The sequence below is a fragment of the Ailuropoda melanoleuca genome, chromosome 16 (assembly GCF_002007445.2).
Source record: "Ailuropoda melanoleuca isolate Jingjing chromosome 16, ASM200744v2, whole genome shotgun sequence".
NCBI classification, from domain to species: Eukaryota; Metazoa; Chordata; class Mammalia; order Carnivora; family Ursidae; genus Ailuropoda; species Ailuropoda melanoleuca.
Window position 1 is genome coordinate 1,825,781 of NC_048233.1, and position 21,223 is coordinate 1,847,003.

At 41.6% G+C, this 21,223-nt stretch overlaps 1 protein-coding gene across 1 annotated transcript in view; it reads left to right on the top strand.

Annotated features, from left to right (window-relative positions):
* The window catches only part of CACNA2D4 (calcium voltage-gated channel auxiliary subunit alpha2delta 4), a 110,914-nt gene that overhangs the window by 4,866 nt on the left and 84,825 nt on the right, over positions 1-21,223 (top strand). Inside the window, exons 3-8 of the mRNA XM_002914122.4 lie at positions 519-635; positions 7,150-7,209; positions 8,582-8,744; positions 9,094-9,225; positions 18,556-18,616; positions 19,274-19,424. Coding sequence (XP_002914168.2) covers positions 519-635; positions 7,150-7,209; positions 8,582-8,744; positions 9,094-9,225; positions 18,556-18,616; positions 19,274-19,424 — 684 coding nt within the window. The remainder of the gene's footprint in view (positions 1-518; positions 636-7,149; positions 7,210-8,581; positions 8,745-9,093; positions 9,226-18,555; positions 18,617-19,273; positions 19,425-21,223) is intronic.

The window sequence follows — 21,223 nt, forward strand, 5'->3', positions numbered from 1 at the left end:
CTCTCTTAACTCTCCCAGGTTCTCCAGTTCCTCCGGCAGCGTGAATATTTGTAGCTGCCGCTGAACTCCACCCAGGCAGGGAGAGTTCCAGTTCAGACGGTTGTGAGAAGGGGCACGCTGATACCACGGGGCATCAGGAAAGATGAACTGATTTTCTTGTAGTCCCTGTGAGCAGCTCCAGGGAGGCAGCATGCCTGCATAAAGAAGATGGAAATCTTCCTCCATTCCCTGGCTGTGTGACCTTGGTCAAGTTTGTTGACCTCTCTGAGCCTCAGTCTACTCCCTTTTAAGGATATTAACCACAACGTGTCCGGAGTTCTTGGAACAGAGAGAACTTTGATAAGAGGCAGCTATTAATGTTAGTGAGGGAGATTATACCAGAAGGGGAGGGCCTGTCCTTGCCTCTCGTTGAGTCAACAAGACTTCACAGGTGTGAATGCACTAGTTGAGAGGATGGAGGCAGCCCGTAATCATGTACAAGACTACAGGTGCCCATCTCTCCCACTTCCCCCACACAGAAATACAAGGATGTGGAGCCCAGTCTGAGTATCTCGGAGGTGGATGGCTTAGAGCTGGTGAGGAAGTTCTCAGAGGACATGGAAGCCATGCTCCGCAGGAAAGTAGAGGCTGTCAAGGTACTCTAGGTTCTATGATTTGTGGGGGGTTTCACTCCAACCCCCACAACACCAAAATGTCCCTCAATGTTGTAGCCCTGCATCCTCTTTCCCACACCATCCTCTTCCTACCTTATAGTGTCTGCCGTATATCCTCATGAGCCAACAAATCCTTGTAAAGGAGAAAATGTTGAGAGTCAAGGGAAGAGAGGTGGGGGCTGGAACTTGAGCTCTGCCTGAGGGAACCACATCCAGTACAGTAGGGTCAACCTGTAGTGTTAAGAGGGATTCTGCATCACAACCTCATATTCAGAGACGGGCACGGAGCAAGTACAGAGTAAGGGCTTTAGGGGCCACCAGCTGAATGAATGGGTGGAGGGATAGCTGGTGGGCAGAAGGGAATATACCTGGATGATGAGCTCGAGAAGCAAGCTCCCTCATCTCCTCTCCCTTTTCTCCTCTCCCCTTTTCTCCTTCCCCTACTCCTCCCTCCATGTTCTCCTCTTCTGCATATCAACCCACCCTTCATGGCACCCACGTGTTCTAAGGGCCACCCAGGCAGCAGAGGTACTTATAGTGCTGGGCCTCGTGCTCAGGTGATTCCCACACTGTCCATCCACCAAGCATGAAGGGCCTACGCCAATATCTTTGGGGACCTGGCTGGGTGGGGAGATGCAGTTCCTGCTCCATCCAGCCAGAAATCTGGCCATCCAAGACTAGTCTTATCCCCAAAAGGACTCCCTTGGGGGAACCAGGAAAACAAGGAAAGAGGAGATGGAGCTAAGATGGTAGATTGTGCAGGGGAGGCTGAGAGCAGGGGTTGGGGAGAGAGCAAGCTGTAGCCTGACCAGTGTGCCTGCCTGGCTCCCCACCTCCCCATCAAAACCTACTTTCTGGGAAGCATCAATGTCAGAGTTTCTGGGGCCTTCTTTCCCACAAGTTATGATGTGAAGCCTCTTTTCTACAGCTTAGGGGAGAGGGATTGTAGCATCAAAGAAGATAACTTGGAGACTGGAGAGCCCATCCTGGACTACCAGGAGGACATTGATCTCACATTCAACCAACACGGATAGTAATGCTACCTCCTTCTACCTGCAATGCTGTTTAAAACACTTCTCTGGGGGTACCTGGGTGGCTCAGTTGGTTAAGCATCTGCCTTCGGCTTGGATCATGATCCCAGAGTCCTGGAATCAAGTCCCGCATCGGGCTCCTTCCTCAGCAGGGAATCTGCTTCTCCATCTGCCCCTCCCCCTGCTTGTGCACACTCACTCTCTCTCTCTCTCAAATAAATAAAATCTTAAAAAAATAAAAAATAAAAAATGAATAAAGTACGTCTCTGGACACAAACATTGGGATGCCGAAATGCATCACTTCGGGTGCTGGTCACTCTCGTCCTAGAACAAAAGTAAACCTGGCACACTCCCAGAGGCCAGGGCCCTACGCTCTCTGGGGCTTCAGTTGCACTGTCTTTCCCACAGCTCCAGCTGGGGAAAACCAACCAAAAGAGCGCTTGCTCTGCAGATCTCCAAGCACCAGGCCCTGCTCCCAGCTGGGTGTTCTGTGGGGGGTCCTCAGTCACGGGCCCTTCTACAGGGGAGTCCATGGGGAAATTTCCTGCAAAGTAGCACTAAAATTTTCTTTGCCCTGTGGAATTTCTTCCTCACATCCTAGGGTTTGGAGCTTGGATTATTTTACCTAATATACAGTTGTATGGATAGAGACCCAGGTAGGCTTAGTGGCTTGCCCCCTGACAAAGTCAGAATAGGAGCTCAAGTCCTTTCCCCTCCCCAGACTTATTGTGGTATAACTGACAGTCAAAAAATTATATATATTTTGGGGCGCCTGGGTGGCACAGCAGTTAAGCGTCTGCCTTTGGCTCAGGGTGTGATCCCAGCGTTATGGGATGGAGCCCCACATCAGGCTCCTCCGCTATGAGCCTGCTTCTTCCTCTCCCACTCCCCCTGCTTGTGTTCCCTCTCTCTCTGGCTGTCTCTGTCTCTGTCGAATAAGTAAATAAAATCTTTTAAAAAAATTATATATATTTAAGGTGTGCAACCTGATGACCGATAGACGTGTACATTATGAAATACTCACCTCAACCGACCAATCAACATCCATCACTTCACACACTTAACCTTTTCCTTCTCTTCTTCTTTCCTTTTCTCCTTCCTTCCTTTCTGCCTTTATTTATTCTTGTATGTGTGATGAGAGCACCCAAGCAAATTTCTTAGCAAATTTCAAGAACACAATACAATACCGTCAGCTAAAGTCACATTACTGTACATCAGTTCTCTACAACTTATTTATCTTGCATAACTGAAACTTTGTACCCCTTGACCAACATCTCCCCAGTTCCCCCTCCCCCACCAGCCCCTGGTAACCACCACCTTACTCCCTATTTCTATGAGTTTGACTAGTTTAGATTCCACATATAAGTGACATTATGCAATATTTGTCTTTCTGCATCTGGCTTATTTCACTTCGTGTAATGTCTTTCAGGTTCATTTATGTTGTTACAAGCAGCAGGGTTTTCTTTTAAGGCTGAATAACACACACACATATGTATATCTGTATATCTCTCACATTTTCTTTATCTATTTGACTGTTGACTAACATTTAGGTTGTTTTCCTATATTGGCTATTGTGAATAATGCTTCAGTGAGCATGGGAGCACAGGTTATCTTTTTGAGATTCTGATTTCATTCCTTTGGATATATACTCAGAAGTGGGATTGCTGGCTCGTAGGATAGGTCTATTTTAAGTTTTTGGGGAAACTTCATACTGTTTTCCATATTGTGGTCTCAACTTACATTCCCACCAACAATGCAAGTGTTCCTTTTTCTCCACATCTTCACCAACACTTGTTATCTTACGTCTTTCCAATAATAGCCTTCCAGTAGGTGTGAGGTGATACCTCATTTGTGGTTTTGATTTGCATTTCCCTGATGATTTGTGAAGTTGAGCATCTTTTTATAGATCTGTCATTGGTCATTTGTATGCCTTCTTTGGAGAATGTCTATTCAGGTCCTTTGACCTTTTTTTTTTTTTTTTTACATTACTCAGTACTCATCATGACAAGTGTACTCTTAATCCCTTTCACCTCTTTCACCCATTGCCCCCACCCCTCCCATCTGGTGACCACCAGTTTGTTCTCTATAGTTAGAAGTCTGTTTTTTGGTTGGTTTCCTTTTCTTTGTTTGTTTGTTTTTGAAATTCCACATATGAACGGAATCATATGGTATTTGTCTTTCTCTGACTTATTTCACTTGGCATTACAGCCCCTAGGCCTGTCCATGTTGTTGCAAATGGCAAGATTTCATTCTTTTTTATATTTTATATTTATATTCCATTATATATACCACATCTTTATCCATTCACCTATCAATGGACGAATGAGTTGCTTCTATATCTTGGCTATTTTAAGTAACACTACAATAAACATAGGGGTGCATATATCTTTTTGAATTAGTGTTTTTCTTTTCTTTGGGTAGTGGAATTACTGGGTCATATGGTAGTTCTATTTTTAATTTTTTGAGGAACCTCCATACTATTTTCCACAGTGGCTGCACCAGTTTGCATTCCCACCAGCAGTGCATGAGGGTACCTCTTTCTGTATATCCTCACCAATGCTTGTTATTTCTTGTGTTTTTGAGTCTATTCATTCTGTCAGGTGTAAAGAGATACCTCATTTTGTTTTTAGTCTGCATTTCCCTGATGATTAGTGATGTTGAGCATCTTTTCATATGTCTGTTGGCCATCTAGATGTCTTCTTTGGAGAAATGTCTATTCAGTTCTTCTGCCCATTTTTTAATCCATTTTTAATTGGATTATTTGGGGTTTTTTCTGTTGTATTGTATCAATTCTTTGTATATTTTGGATATTAATACCTTATAAGATATATCATTTGCAGATATCTTCTCCCATTCAGTACGTTGCCTTTTTGTTTTGTTGATGGTTTATTTAACGTGCAAAAGCCTTTTATTCTGCTATAGTCCCAATAGTTCAATTTCGCTTTTGTTTCACTTGCCAGAAGAGACATATCTAGAAAAATGTTTCTATGGTCAATGACCAAAAAATTACTCCCTGTGTTTTCTTCTAGGAATTTATAGTTTCATGTCCCACATTCAGGTCTTTAATCCATTTTGAGTTTATTTTCATGTACAGTGTAAGGAAGTGGTCTAATTTCATTCTTTTGCATGTAGCTCTCCAGTTTTTCTGACTGTAGGTTCACTCTGTCGACTGTTTCCTTTGCTGTACAGAAGCTTTCTGGTTTGATACAGACAACAAAAGCAAAAATAGAAATGGGTGATACGGGCACCTGGGTGGCTCAGTTGGGTAACTGTCTGCCTTCAGCCCAGGTTGTGACCCCAGGGTCCTGGGATTAAGTTCCGCATCAGTCTCCCTGCTCAGTGAAGAGTTTGTTTCTTCCTCTCCCTCTGCCCCTCCCCCCTGCTCATGCTCTTTCTCTCTTTTGCTCTCTCTCTCTCTGACGAATAAATAAATAAAATCTTTTTAAAAAATGGGTGACACAATCCCATTCCTATTTTTGCTTTTGTTGTCTGTGTTTTTGGTGTCATATGCCCCCTGAAAAGACCAGTGTAAGAAGATTTTTCTCTATGCTTTCTTCTAGTAATTTTATAATTTCAGGTCTTATATTTAGGTCTTTATTTTGAGTTGATTTTCATATTTGGTGTGTGATAAGAGTCCAATTTAATTATGCATGTAAATAGTTTTCCCACACCATTTATTGAAGAGACTTTTTTTTTATTGCCATTGTGTGTACTTAACACCTTAAAGATCAGTTGATTGTAAATGTATGGATTTATTTCTGGGATCTGTTCTGTTCTATTTGTCTAAATGTCTGTTTTTATGCCAATACCAACTGCTTTGATTATTGTAGCCTTGTAATATATTTTGAAATCAGGAAGTGTATACAGCCAGCTTTGTTCTTCTTGCCCAAGATTGTTTTGGCTACTCAAGGTCATCTGTGGTTCCATATGAATTTTATGGTAGTTTTTTCTATTTCTGTAAAGAATGACGGGATTTTGATAGGGATTGCATTGAATTTATAGATCACTTTGGATAATATGGACATTTTAACAATATCATTTCTTCCAATCCATGAAAAAGGATCTTTCTATTATCTGTGTCTCCTTTAATTTCGTTACTTCCCATGATGCTCTGGAATGCTGGCATCCCCTTTTTTTTTTCTTGTGGTAAATACACATAGAATAAATGTTACCATTGGGGAACCTGGGCGCCTCAGTTAGGCATCCGACTCTTGGTTTCAGCTCAGGTAATGATCTCAGGGTCGTGAGATCAAGCTCCATGCTGTGTGTGGAGCCTGCTTAAGATTCTGGCCCTCCTTCCCTGCTCCTTCTGCCCCTCCTTCCCTGCTCACGCTCTCGTGCGCTTTCTCTCTCTCTAAAAATAAAATAAATATAAAAGTTACCATTTTAACCATTTTAAAGTGCTTAATTCAGTGATGTTAGATACAATCCATGCAACTATCATCACTGTCTAATTCCAGAACTTTTTGTCATCCCCGAACAGAAACCCTGAACCCATTAAGCAGTCATTCTTACTTCACCCCTCTGGCTCCTGGTAACCACTAATCTTTCTGTCAATGGATTTTCCATTCTGGATATTTCACAAAAGTGGAATTATATAATACATAACCTTTTATATCTGGAGTCTTTCACTTTATCAATGTCTTAACATATATCAGAACTCCATTTATTTTTATGGCTGAAAAAATGTTCCATTTTATGGGTATTCCACATTTTGTTGGGATGTTCATCCATTGATGAACATTTGGGTTGTTTCTACCTTTCGACTCCTATATAGATATATATATTTGTATGTATGTGTTACAACAGATACATACGTGAATACAGGTATATACCCATACACACATATCTTAATAGACTTTATTCTTTAAAACAGTTTTAGTTTCACTGCAAAATTCTGAAGAAAGTACAGAGTTCCTATATACCCCTGCCCCCACAAATACACAGTCTCCCCAGCTATCAGCACTTCCCACCAGAGTGGTACATTTGTTATAACTGATGAACCTACCTTATCACATCATTATCAGCCAAAGTCCATGGTTTACATGAGGGCTCACTCTTGGCATGGTACATTCATGGTTTTGACACATGCATCTACCATTATAGATCATACAAAGGAGTCTCATTGCCCTAAAACATCCTCTGTTTTCTGCCTATTCATCCCTCCCTCCCCACAGACCTCTGGCTACCACTGATGTCTGTACTGTTTCCATAGTTTTGCCTTTTCCAGAATGTCATGTAGTTGGAGTGCAGGATGTAGCCTTTTCAGACTGGCTTCTTTCACTGAGTAATAGTGTTTACCTTTTGGCCATGGTGAGTAGTGCTGCCATAAACAATTGTGCACAAGTTAGTGTTTGAGTACCTCTTTTCAGTTCTCTTGGGTATATTCTTAGAAACGGAAATTATTGAAGACCTACTGGCCTTGTTTTGCCCATTCATTCTCCCTTTGTGTTCCCATCCTACAGAATCTGGTAGAGGCTGCTGAGGAGGCTGACCTGAACCATGAATTCAATGAGTCTCTGGTGGTGAGTCCTTCTGCTCCCAGAGCTGCTGCTTGGAGGGTATAATGACTAATGGCCCAACCCCCACCAATGGCCAGGGTCACCTGTGTACAAGATACAGAGAGTGGGGGATGGTGGGAGGTCCCGCCCTGCCTTTTAATGTGCACAGGATTTGTATGAACCTACAGTAGTTTGATTCTGAAATGCTGGTCTTTTGAGAAGAGATTTATGGGTCAGGTAGGAGAGGTAACTATCAAGACTTGGGGGACAGGGGACAGAGTGGTAATCCACCCATTCCATAAACATTTATTGTCCGACCACAATGTGCTAACTTCTGCAAAGATTAAAAAGTCAAGAAGCTCATAGACCAAATACTCTAGCATAAGGCATGTAACGAGCCCATGAGAGTTGGTAAACAGTTACAAGAATACAGAAGGGGAGGGGCGGAGGCTCAGACAGTCCTGCAGAAAGGATGGCATTAGGGCCAGCCTCAGGCTGAGGGGGATTTGAACAGAAAAGGCATGGAGAAGCTGAGGGAAAAGAAAAGACACTGAAATAGGAAGACACAAGATTGAGGAAATTGTGAATGGTCAGCTCTGTATGTCCAGGGGATGGTGAAGTAGAAAGTGACTATGGAGAGATAGGAATCTGACCTCAATTCAGCCCAGAAGGGCACATATTGAAGGGTTTGGGCTGAGGAGAGACACAGCTGGATCTGTGCTTTAGAAATCCCTTGCTGTCAGCAGTGTTGTGGCATGGGGTGGGATATAGGGTGTCCTGAGGGGGCTGCTCAAGATCTGAACAAGTTGGTATGGAGGGAATGGGGAAGAGGATCTGATTATGGCTCAGATTATGGCTCTAAGTGTGGTAATCAAAGTGAACCCCCCAACACTCCTCAGCAGGGCACCGGGGCCACGGCCCTGCCTCCGGCCCAGGTTGCAGGCTGTTTCTTAAAGAGAGAAGCCTCACCTCTTAGGACCCACCGTTCTAGGTCCCTAGGAGCCTCTCCACACTGGAAAAAAATTGGTGGTACCCATGAGGCTGCCTCTGTCTTTACCTCACCTTGGATCTCTGGCTGCCTATCTCTGGCTCTGATCAGGTCATGCCCATACATGCTCAACAGAGTGGGGAACTGAAGCAATAATCTAGAAATTTACATCAAAAACCAAGTGGATCAACCATGCACTCCAATATCTGGATATGTATTGTCTGTATGAGTGATGCAGATTACTGCCTCAGTTGTCCACGGATGTTGCTGATATGGATGCTGTCAGTCTGTCTGACCCCATCTCTCACGTCTGAGTCCTCTGACCTGCACCATTTCTTCTTCTCTCTCTCACCCTGTGGGTCTCTTGTGTCCACACTGTCTGTCCTGCTCATGTCTTTCCCCCCCTAGTTTGACTATTACAACTCTGTCCTGATCAACGAGAGGGATGAGAACGGCAATTACGTGGAGCTGGGGGCTGAGTTTATCCTCGAGTCCAACACGCACTTCAACAACCTGATGGTTAACACCTCCATCAGCAACGTGCAGCTGCCCACCAACGTGTACAACAAAGGTAGCTCCCAGCCCACCCCTGACCTGACTCTCCCTCTGAGCAGGCTGTAGCTCTGAGTTTTAATGCTGTGCCTCCTTTCTCCTGAGAAGCCAGGCAGCGTGCAAACGGAGTCTCCAACCTCCTTGACTGAGGAGTACAAGGAAAAGGATTCTACACAAGTCTGGGCTGGGAGAAAGCTCCGTGTTCCTGGATTGGGGGGTGTGAGTGTGGCTCTTCCAGTGTGAGGTAGCAGGCAACTATGAATAACATCACTGCATGCTGTGTGTGTGTGCTCAGTGGGTGAAGAACTGGTCACTATTGCGTCTGGTTTCGTTTCCCTGGCAGTTCCTTCTATAATCTCATCCTTTAGACCCAGACATTTTAAATGGAGTCTACATGTCTGAAGCCTTGAATCCTGTTTTTGTGGAGAACTTCCAGAGAGATCCAACATTGACCTGGCAATATTTTGGCAGCTCCACTGGATTCTTCAGGATCTATCCAGGTAGGGACTTCGGGAGACATCTCTGTGGTCTTCTGGCCTTTTCTGGGAGTAAGGTAATAGATGCATTGAAGACGGACCTTTGCACTCAGACCCCCAGTGAATGGACCCCCCCCATTCAAAAGCATCTCCAACGCACATTTTGACACTCTTCACAACATGATAAGCACATTTACAATCAATATCTGTTGATGAATGAATGAACGAATGAATGAATGAAGCCATCAAACACCATGGTAACCAGCCCCAAAATGCCCACATTAAACTCTTGTCCCATGAAAAGCACTATGGAAAATGCAAAGTAAGATAAAACAAGTCTTAATCTTAAGAAGTTTACATCTAATTAGAGAAATGGAGCATACTCACTTGAAGCGCTCAGTAACAATGTAGAAAGTGTCACAGGTTAGTATGTGATTAGTGGCCAACTTAATGGGTGGCATGGGGAAAGCTCCTTTGTCCGTCAATAAAAATAGAAAACAGAAACATCTACCACAAGGCTTGCATTTTACTCCAACCCATTTTTATATTTTAGCACACTGTCTGGGAAGTCTTGAGTTGCCATGTTTTTCTGAGACAGGAAAGCAGAAAAATCCAAAAGGACCCCTCTGTGTCCCCAGGCTGGAATAGCCAGTTCCTCTGCAGGAGTCCACAGGGATCTTAGAGCCCATAGAGTTCCCTTTGTTAGCTTGCCCTTGTGTCTCTGCCCAAATCCACACCCAGTCACTGGTTTTTTTCCTGTTCTCTGGAGCCTCAATGAGCAAGCTCATTCCTCTTTCATGTAATAGCCGTTCAAATGCTTACAGACAAATCACATGTCCCTCAGGTCTTCTCCAGGGTAGAATTCCTGCAAATATTTCTGCCACATCAGGGCTTCCAGAGACATCAACTTGTGTGCAAACAACATAGTCCGGTTATGGCCCATCAGTCTGCAAACGAGGGGGCAATTTCTCACACGTGCACCCACATTCATAGATATATGTCAGCCCTCAGGTGGACAGTAGTGGGTTGGCCATAATCCTTCATCATGGTACGTTGTCACCATGAGTCCATGCAGGCCTATTTCTATTTATTTTATTTTTTTATTTTGTTTATAATATAATGAATGCTTGTATGTACATCACCAATGCAAAAACTAGAATGTTACCAAACCTCTGTCTACTTAATATGCTCCTCCTCTGATCTGCCCTTGGCCTCCCAGCTTCCCCCCAGTCTCACCCTCCCCTAACAGCTATCCTGCGCTTCGAACTTACCCCTCCTTCTGAATTTTTTGGCTGTCTGCTTAGTTATTTAGTCTCATCTCTTATTTACAAACACACACACATCTGCTTAAAAATACATTGTTTTGCTCATTTTTGAAATGTATTAAAGTGGTTTTATGTATAGACTTCCAGAGCTTGCTTTTTCATTCAATATTATATTAGCAACATTCATCTGGGTTGTCACATATATCTGTACTTTGTCGATTTTGTTCCTGTATCATATTCCTGGGGGCCAATATATCAGTTTATTCATCCTCCTTATCCTGTCTGGGTTGTTCGTGGTTTTTTGTTTTTCTTCTCTGTTTTGTTTTTGTTTTTTTACTTTTAAGAACAGGGTTGCTATGAGCATTTCTTATGCATGTGTCCTGAGACATATTATATAAGAGCTTCCCTTGGGCATGTACCTAGGGATGGAATTGCTAGATCCTAAGGTATGTGACCGTTCAGCTATAGCAAGAAAGTGCAAAATTGTTTTCCAAAATGCTTGCACCAATTATAGTCCCATCAGCCATGAATAAGAGTTTCTGTTGATTCACATTTTCTCAAGCCCTGGGTGTGGTGAACCGTTAACGATTTTTGTTAATAGCACTTTAGTACAAAATGGTATTTCACTGTGGTCTGGCATTGCGTTTCCTCCATCGCTTGTGAAGCTGAGCGTCTCTTTCTTCATGTGTCGTTTGTTGTTGTTTTTCTTCTTCTGTGAAATGCTTATTATGTCTTCTGTCTATTGCCTTTCCTAATGTTAACCTGTCTTTACATTTTTATGAAAACCTAACTTGATCATAGCAAATTAGTCTTTTATGCATTGCTAGATTTAATTTGCTAGTATCTTGTTCAGGATTTTTTGCACCCATGAGTGAAATGGTCTTGAAATTTCTTTTTCTGGCACTGTCTTTGTCTGGTTTTCAAAATTTATAAATCTAGCTTTAATAGAATAAACTGGGAAGTGTTCCCTCTTTTTCTGGTTTTTGGAAATATTTAAGTAAATTAGAGTGATGCTTTCCTTCAAAGCTTGTTAGGATTCATCTATAAAACCATATAGGCCTGATGTTTTCTTTAAGGGAAGATTTCAAATTACCACTTCAATATATTAAATAGTTGTGGGACTAATAAGGCTTTCTGTTCCTTCTTAATTTGGTAAAATACTTTTTCTAAGATTCCATCCATTTGGTCTGAGTTTTCAAAACTATTTCCAGGAAGCTATTCTTCTATTATCTTTTTAATCTCTGCTGTATCTATAATTATTTCCCCGTTTTATTTATAGTATTACTCATGTTTTCTTTATCGTTCCACCATGGGGTTCTCTGTTTTGTTAGTCTTTCTCAGGAATCATCTTTTGTCTCCATGGACTGCTCTCTATTGCTTCTTTGTTCTCTGTGTCATCTGTTTCAGTTCTAACCTTATCTCTTCTGATCCCTTTCCTTGGATCTATCTCTTGTTCTTCTTTCTAACTTATTAAATTGGACACTTAGCTTTAATTTTTGACCTTTCTTTGTTTCTAAAGTAAGCATTTATGCCTAGACTTTAGCCCTAGAAGCTCCATTTTTGCCGCATCTCACAAGGTGTGATTAGTAGTGGTTTTTACAATTTTTTAACTATGGTAAAATACATATAACATAAAATTTGTCACTCTAACTTTTAAAATGGAATTATAATTGATATACATATTATATTAGTTTTAGGCATACAACATAATGATTCTATTTTTTTATACATTATGAAATGATCACCTCGAAAGCTCATTACCCTCTGTGACTATAGCTATTACAATATTATTGACTATATTCCCTATGTTGTACATTACATACCTGTGACTTATTTATTTTATAACTAGAAGTTTATATCTCTTAAACCCCTTCACCTCCTTTGCCCGTTTCCTAAGCCCCTCACCTCTGGCAACCACCAGTTTGTTCTCTGTATCTATGAGTCTGTTTCTGTTTTGTTTTGTTTGCTCATTAGCTTTTTAGATTCCACACATATGGTATTTGTTTTTGTCTGACTTATTTCACTTAGCATAATATTCCCTAGCTCCATCCGTGTCATTGCAAATGGCAAGATTTCATTCTTTTTACGGCTGAGCAATATTCCAGTGTGTGTGTAAGTGTGTGTGTGTATACATGTATATATACATATATATATACACACGCATATACGTATATATATATCTCACATCTTTTTTATCCACTTATCTACCAATGAATACTTAGGTCACTTCCATGTCTTGGCTATTGTGTTAGTGCTGCAGGAAACATAGGGCCTATGTATTTTCAAATTAGTGATTTTATTTTCTTCAAATAAATATCCAGAAGTGGAATTGCTAGATTGTGTGGCAGTTCTATTTTTAATTTTTTTAGGAACCACTGTACTGTTTTCCATAGGGATGGCACCAATTTACATTTCTATCAATGGTGCAGGAGGGTTCCCTTTTTTCCTCATTCTTGCCAGCACTTGTTACTTCTTGTCTTTTTGATAATAGCCATTCTGACAGGTGTGAGGTGGTGTCTCACTGTGGCTTGATTTGCATTTCCCTGAGGATGAGTGATGCTGAGTATCTTCTCATGTGTCAGTTGGCCATCTGCACATCTTCTTTAGAAAAATGTCTATTTGGGTTCTCTGCCCATTTTTTAATCAAGTTGTTTGCTTTTTTGTTGTTGAGTTGTATGAGTTTTTTTATATTGATATTTTGAATATCAACTCCTTTTGTATATATCATTTGTAAATATCTTCTTCCATTCAGTAGGTTGCCTTTTATTTTGTTGATTGATTCCTTCACTGCAAAATTTTTTTAGTTTGATGTATCCCATTTTATTTTTGCTTTTGTTACCTTGCCTATCCAAAAACATATTGTTAAGACTGATGTCAAAGAGCTTAGTGACTATGTTTTCTTCTAAGAATTTTATGGTTTCAGGTCTTACATTTAGGTATTTAATTTATTTTGAGTTTATTTTTTTATATGGTGTAAGAAAGTGGTCTAATTTCATTCTTTTGCATGTAGCTGTCCAGTTTTCCCAGCACCATTTACTGAAGAGACTGTCTTTCCCATTGTTATGTTCTTGCTTCCTTTGTTGTAGATTAATTGACCATATAATTGTGGATTTATTTCTGGGCTCTCTGTCCTGTTCCATTGATCTGTATGTCTGTTTTATGCCAGTAGCGTACTGATTCGATTACTACAGCTTTGCAGTATAATTTGAAATCAGGGAGCATGATTCCTCCAGCTCTGTTCTTTCTCAAGATTGCTTTGGCTAGTTGGGGTCTTTTGCGGTTCCATACAAATTTTAGTATTATTTGTTCTAGTCCGTCCTAACCACCTTTAAGTGTATGATTCAGTGGCATTAAGTACATTGATGTTGTTGTGCAACTATCATCACCCTCCAGCTCCAGAACTCTTTTTATCTTGCAAAACTGGAACTCTGTACCAATTTAAAAAATGACTCACCATTCCCTTTTTCCTTCCAGCCTCCAGCAACCACCATCTACTTTCTACCTCTATGAATTTGACTGCTCTAAGTATCTTTTATAAGAGGAATCCTACAACATTTGTCTTTTTCTGACTGGCTTATTTAACTTAGTGTAATGTCCTCCAGATTCATCCATGTTGCAGCCTGTGTCAGAATTTCCATCCTTTATAAGACTGAATAATATTTCATTGTATGGTAGATCACATTTTGTTTATTCATTGCCTGTGGATGGACACTTGAGTTGCTTCTGCATTTTAGCTATTGTGAATAACGTTACTATGAACAGGGATGTACAAATAACTCCTTGAGACCCCGCTTTCACTTATTCCTGAGAAGTGGAATTCCTGGGTCATATAGCCATTCTATTTTTAATTTTTGAAGCAACTGCCACACTGTTTTCCATAGTAACTATACCATTTAATATTTTCACCAAGTGCTCAAGGGTTCCAATTCCTCCCCATCCTTGTTATGTAAAACAAAATTTTTTTTACTCACATCTTAATGAATGTGAGTGGTATCTCGACATGGTTTTGATTTGCATTTTTCTAATGAGTAGGGATGTTGAGCCTCTTCTCTTATGCTTATTGGCCATTTATATACCTTCTTTGGAGAAATGTCTGTTCAAGTCCTCTGCCTATTTTTGAATTCAGTTGTTTGCTTTTGTTGTTCTTGAGTTGTAGTTCTTTATGTTTGGTGGATATTAACCTCTTATCAAGTAAATAATTTGCAAATATTTTCTCCCATTCTGTGGTTCTTTTCACTCTATTGATTGTGTCCTCTGATACATAGAAGTTATTGCCTGAGTTTTCAGTGTCATGACAGTGTTTAAATTATCATTTGCTTCTAAAAATTTTTTTATTTCCCTGTGATTTCTTCTTTGATCTTTTAGTTGTTTAAAAGTGTGCTTTAAAATTTCCAAATATATCCAATTATATTTATCTTTTCATTATAAATTTCTAATTCAGTTTATTTGCTGTCAGAGAACCTGGCATGTGTGGTACTGATTATGTGAAATTAGTTGAGATGCCATCAAGTATGTCATCAAGTTTTATAAATATTCCATGTGTGCTTGAGAAGAATATGTGTGCTCTAATTGTTGGATGAAAAATTCTGCATATGTTGTTAGATCAAGCTTGTTAATTGTATTGTTTAAATTTTCTATATTTTTGCTGATTTCTCTATCTTTGCTGTTTGACCTTCATTAGTCTCATGACACTTTCTGTTGTAAGTCTATTTTGTCTGATATCCATAGAGTGATACCAGTTCTTGGTTAGTATTTGGGTGATATATATTTTTTGCCTCCTTTTACTTCCAAACGTCCATGTTGTTTTGTTTTAGTCCTATCTCTTGAGAATAGCTCATAGCTTTTCAGTTTTTATCCAAACTGGCAATCTCTTTTATTGGCTGGCAAGTTAAACACATTTACATTTATTGTATTGATATATTTGAATATATTATTGTATGATTTGTTAAATTTTCACTTGTTCTTCTATTTTTATTTTTCCTCTTTCTCCTTTTTTGTCTTTTTCAGTGATTAAATTTTTGAGAAATATCCCCTTCCCTCATTACTTCTCTATTTTTCTATCAGTTTGAAACTTATCCTTCTGGTTTTATTTTTTGTAATTACCCCTGCAATTTGATCAGGCATACTAACACAAAATATTAAAATCAAACAATATCTTTACTCTCCTTCCAGTCACAAAAGGGCTTTCGGACTCTTGCACTTAGATTTCTTCCTCCCACCTTGACTTCCATTCCATTGTTATCTAACATTTCCCTTTTTTTATTCCCACAAATTAGATATTATTACTGTTACATGAGACAAACATTGCGTATCTGGAATTAACCCCTTGTTTACTATTTTATCTGCCCACCATTCCTTCATGCATCTCAAGCTGTCTTTCCAAGATCATTTTCCCTCTTGAAGTAAATCTTCCAGAAGTTCCTTTCCAGTAGGTCTCTGGGTGGTAAACTGCTCCAGCTTTGTTTATCTACAAATGTTTTATTTTATCCTCTTTTGTGTTTTGTTTTGTTTTTAAATTCATCTTTTTTTTATGAGTTACACAAATCATTTCCTGTTGTCATTTCATTTAAACAGAAAAGGCGAAGTCCTTTTGTTTGGGGGGTAACTAAGCCTGCATTTAATGACACACCCCTGAGAAATGGTTTGCAATAAATAACAGCACAGAGGAACTAGAAACCCCCAAGCAGATTTCAGCAAACAACACTGTTGTTTTCTATCAACACTGTTGTATTTTTTAATGATTGTTTTTGCTGGGAATGCATTTCTAAATTAGCAATTATTTTCTCTCAACACCTTAAAACTATGTTTCCACTGTCTTCTGGCTCCCATTAATGTTACAAAGATCTGCTATCAGTTTAACTGCTGCTCCTTTGTAAGTATGCTAGCTTTTTTCTGACTGCTTTCAAGGTAGTTATTTATTTATTCATTTATTTGCCTTCGGTGTTGTGCAGTTTCACTACTGTGTGTCCACATGTGGTTATTTTGTTTTTCCTGCTTGGGATACACTGCGCTTCCTAGATCTGTGGATTGGGACTGCTTCCCAGTCCTAGAGCATGCTGACACCAGCTCTATGACCATTGTCCTTCCTCATGCTCTCCTTTATCTCTTCTTACACCTCCAGCCAGACACGCATTATACCTTCTCACTCTAGCCTCTGGGTGAATCCTTCAAATGCATGCATTTTCTCTTTACCTGTGAATAATCCATTATGCATTTTTTCAACTTAATATTTTTTTTTCATTTCTAAATGTTCCATATTCTTAAGGCTGTTTCTTTGTTCCTAATCACTTCTTGTTACATATTCTTCCTGGTGATTTCTCTAACACAGCTAACCTATACCTTGTATTTGGTAATTCAAACACCTGTAATCCTTGGGAGGCTATATCTGATGGTCCTTGCTTCTGGTGCCTCTCACTCACACTGCCTGTTTCTCATGCATTTGGTAATCTTTGCCTGTGAGGCCATGCCACTTCAAGAGTCAAGCTTCCCCTCTGGAGGACCACTTCTGTCTCTTCTTGGAGTTGAAGGTCCCTCTACCAGGACCACTAAAATGCTCTTCTAAGGTTTTGGTTCAGAGCCAAGACCTCAGACTCAGTTCCCCCTCCTCATTACTGTTCCAAGGATCAGATTGCCCACAGCCGTGCTGCTACAGGAGTATGGCCTTTGGAAGACCCTACTTCTCCCAGCTGCCTGCAGATCTACATCAGAGCCATTGTTACTCAAGCTCCCACCATGCTCTGGTTCCCTTTCTTCCTTCCAGGGCTCCTGGCTGCCTTGGCCTCTGCCCCTCACTCTTAGAACTCTGCTTTCATTTGTCTGGTTTGGGGGCCATGACCCCTGAAAATATCTCTATGTTTGAGAGCCCAGCAATGCCTCAAAGCATGCATCTCATCTGAAGTCTAACTGCTGTGGAACAGGATGAGCTCCCAGACATTCATGATACTGNTATGTTTGAGAGCCCAGCAATGCCTCAAAGCATGCATCTCATCTGAAGTCTAACTGCTGTGGAACAGGATGAACTCCCAGACATTCATGATACTGCCATTATTTTTTTTTCTAGCCCAAACATAACCTACTTCAATTTCACCATTTATTTTTCATCTCCTTATTTTTTTTTTTTTTAAGATTTTATTTATTTAATTGACAGAGATAGAGGNGGGCCATGACCCCTGAAAATATCTCTATGTTTGAGAGCCCAGCAATGCCTCAAAGCATGCATCTCATCTGAAGTCTAACTGCTGTGGAACAGGATGAACTCCCAGACATTCATGATACTGCCATTATTTTTTTTTTCTAGCCCAAACATAACCTACTTCAATTTCACCATTTATTTTTCATCTCCTTATTTTGAACCCACTATTCCCAATCGTTAAATCTTTCAAAAGACATTCTATCGTGGATCATATCAGTGTTATCTGGGCTTTGTGTGCATTTATCCAAGTTTCTGAACAGATGAGTAAGACAAAATCTATCCTGGCACTCTGCTAGTGCTCAAGGCAAGACCTTTCATACTCATTCATTCATTTTTTCATTCATGCAACATTTATTGAGCATCGACTCTGCTAGGTGCTGTGTCAGACACTGCTAGGTATCAGGAAAGCTTGACTTCAAGGAGCTTACAGTCTTACAACCACATCACTCCTCCCAATGAGCTTAGTAACGCTGAGTAGAAGCAGGTGGGCTAGAGAGCTGAGCACCTGGCTGTTTACCACTCTGTCCATGCTTTGCTGATGGTGGTGGGTGTTAAAAGTCACACTTTCTTCAAGCTTCCCCTTCTACAACTTGATGTGAGGTTCAGTCACAAGAATCTCAGGCATCACATTTTGGGGTCCTACCTGTGAAAGCAACCCCAACTCTGGGTCTAGGTCTGGATCTGGGCAGTGTGGGTGGTAGGTGTCCCTCCACAAGCTGGCCTTCCACCTTGCCTGCTGCCTCAATTTGTAGGCTGTGATCTAGTGGTCCCACGCCCTGCTGCCCAGGTCCACTGCTGCCCCTGCACTGGGGATGGCCAAACTGGACATCATCACCCAACCAGTGCTCTGAAGCAGCTTTATTGAGCTGGTGAAAGAACCAGCCTTTATTTCCCCAGGTATCAAATGGACACCTGATGAGAATGGAGTCATTGCTTTTGACTGCAGAAATCGTGGCTGGTAAGAGTTCCAGGGGAAAGGTTTCTGGTGCTGGCATCTCTCCTATAACCTTTAGGTTCTGCCTAGTTCTCCTCTGGTCCCTGCCCCACCCCCACCATCAGCCCAGGGCCTCAATTGTGTAGAACCTTAACCCAACAAAAGAACAGGAAGAGTTGCCGGCTGCATTCCTCCCTGTCTCTGCAGCTGCCCTTTCTCCAGGACTCATCACATTTGTCTTTCCCACCCCAAACCTCCTCACAGGACATTGAGCTGTCTCTAAATCAACCCTCTGCCAAACTCTCCTCTTCCTCCACCCTTCTCTTGCAGATTTCAACAAAATCTGAGGGTGGAATCCAGCTGTCTCCCTCCCTGCTGCCTGCCCCTCCAGACACCAGCTGGTCCAAAATAAAGAGGATAAGGGTTACCACGAGGACTTAACCTTTCTCCCACCTGACAGGCTCATTAGATGTGCACATTCCCAGCTGTTGACCCCTAAATGGTTTTAGAACTATGCTGAGTGTATATGGGACATGATAAAACCTGGCATTGATGAAGCATTGACCAGAACTTTAGGCACACTTGAGCCAGAATCTGAATAGAAATAACTAGAGATTCAGTTGGGTGGCTGTTCTGGCTTTAGTTTTCCCATCGTTGGCCTGTGCTTTCTTTCTGGTAAAGGTACATACAAGCTGCTACTTCTCCCAAGGACATAGTGATTGTGGTGGATACGAGTGGCAGCATGAAGGGGCTGCGGATGACTATTGCCAAACACACCATCTCCACCATCCTGGACACTCTGGGGGAGAACGACTTTGTTAACATCATCGCGGTAAATGTGGCTTCCTGCTCTAGAATAGCTGTCCCTGGGGAAAAACCTTTCCTCTGCCTGCACTAGAATGACCTATACTTACAATCACTTGATGCTTCATACCGTATAATGATTCTCTCCTCTGAAGCTGGGGCTTCTAACCTAAGATTGGACCAGGATGGGCTTCAAAAGGTCCACAGAGTTTCTGAAATTAGGTGTAAAATGTATGCATCCATTTTTTGATTCCATAGATTTCATCAATTTCTCAGATGAGTCTGAAGATAAAAATTAAGAGGCACTGGCCATGAGCAAATACCTAACTTACCCCCATCCATGTGTTCTTGACTGGTACCCATCACTGGAACAGACTCTCCATTGTGCTTAGGATGAGTGTGCCCTGGGCTCTTGCTTTTTACAACATTTCTGGTCCTCCCACTTTTTCCATCCCATCCAAATCCAGATGCATCAGGAGAAGGGGAACATAGGTAGTGGGGGCCTAAAAAGGGACCAGCAAATCTTGGTCCTGCTTTCACTGCCCTGCCCTAGAAAAGTAATGAAGAAGAGAGATGAAACAGAAGGAAATGGGAAGATACAAGTCAGGAATGCAATGAAAGAGCAGGCCAGCTCAGCCCTCCAAGGAGGCAGAGTTGACTGCCACCTTGGGGGCATCATTTTGAAGGTCACCTGATCCAAAACTTTCTCCTACCAGCTTGTCATATTGCAGAAAATGCTTGTCTTCAGTGGGATTTATGTATCTAGCAAAGGAATACCAAGGCAAAATGATCTAACTTCAAAGTGTTCATCCCAGGGTGTGAGAAGGGCCTCCCTCATCCCTGAACTGCTCCCCTGAGGTCTGCATCATTTACCCACTACACCACTCCTGAACCCCACCCTCCCCATGTCCACCACCTTTCCATCTCTGGTCATGACCTGCAACAGTGACAGGACAGCTACGAGATCAGGTCCAACCCATCCAGGAGAGTGGGAGAGTACTCCTGTTCCTCCCACAGAGCCTGCACCACCTCTCTCCCAACCCTTCTCCTGCTGTCTGGGGAGGAGAGGTAGGGGGAGCATTTGCTCCTACTGTTCCCCCAGAACACCCCAGCATTTGCCCTAGAACCTGCATGCACTCCTGCCACGGTGTCACCATCATCTCCTTTTCTCTCCCTCTCTTATTTATTTTTTTAAGATTGTATTTATTTATTTGAGAGAGAGAGAGAGACAAGCAGACTCCCTGCTGAGGGCAGAGCCTGATGCAGGCTTGATACCATGACCTTGAGACCATGACCTGAGCTGAAATCAAGAGAGGGCTGCTCAACAGACTGAGCCACCCAGGCACCCCTCCCTCTCTTATTTAAACAGGAGTAGGGCCCAGGGCGTGATCCCAGGATCCTGGGATTGAGCCCCACATCAGGCTCCCTGCTTCGGTGGGACTGCTTCTTCCTCTCCCACTCCCCCTGCTTGTGTTCCCTCTCTCACTGGCTGTCTCTCTCTCTGTCAAATAAATAATTAAAATCTTTTAAAAAAATAATATAAAATAAATAAACAGAAGTAGATTAAAGACATCTTGAAGATTTGAATTTTAACTGTAAGGAAGTGGGGTGAATTAGAAAAAGAGGGCAGTAATAATTCATTTTTTCCCCTTCCCATTCCCTGTTGATAGCTAGAAGAACTTCATCATAAGTGCAAGGCAAAGGGTGAAAGAACACAGTTCCTAATCCCCAGACCCAAGCCCTGGGGAGGGGTCTGCTCATGGAAGGCTCTCGGATTCTCATGGAAGGCCCTTTGTCTAGTCCTAGGGATGAAGACCAAAGGGATTC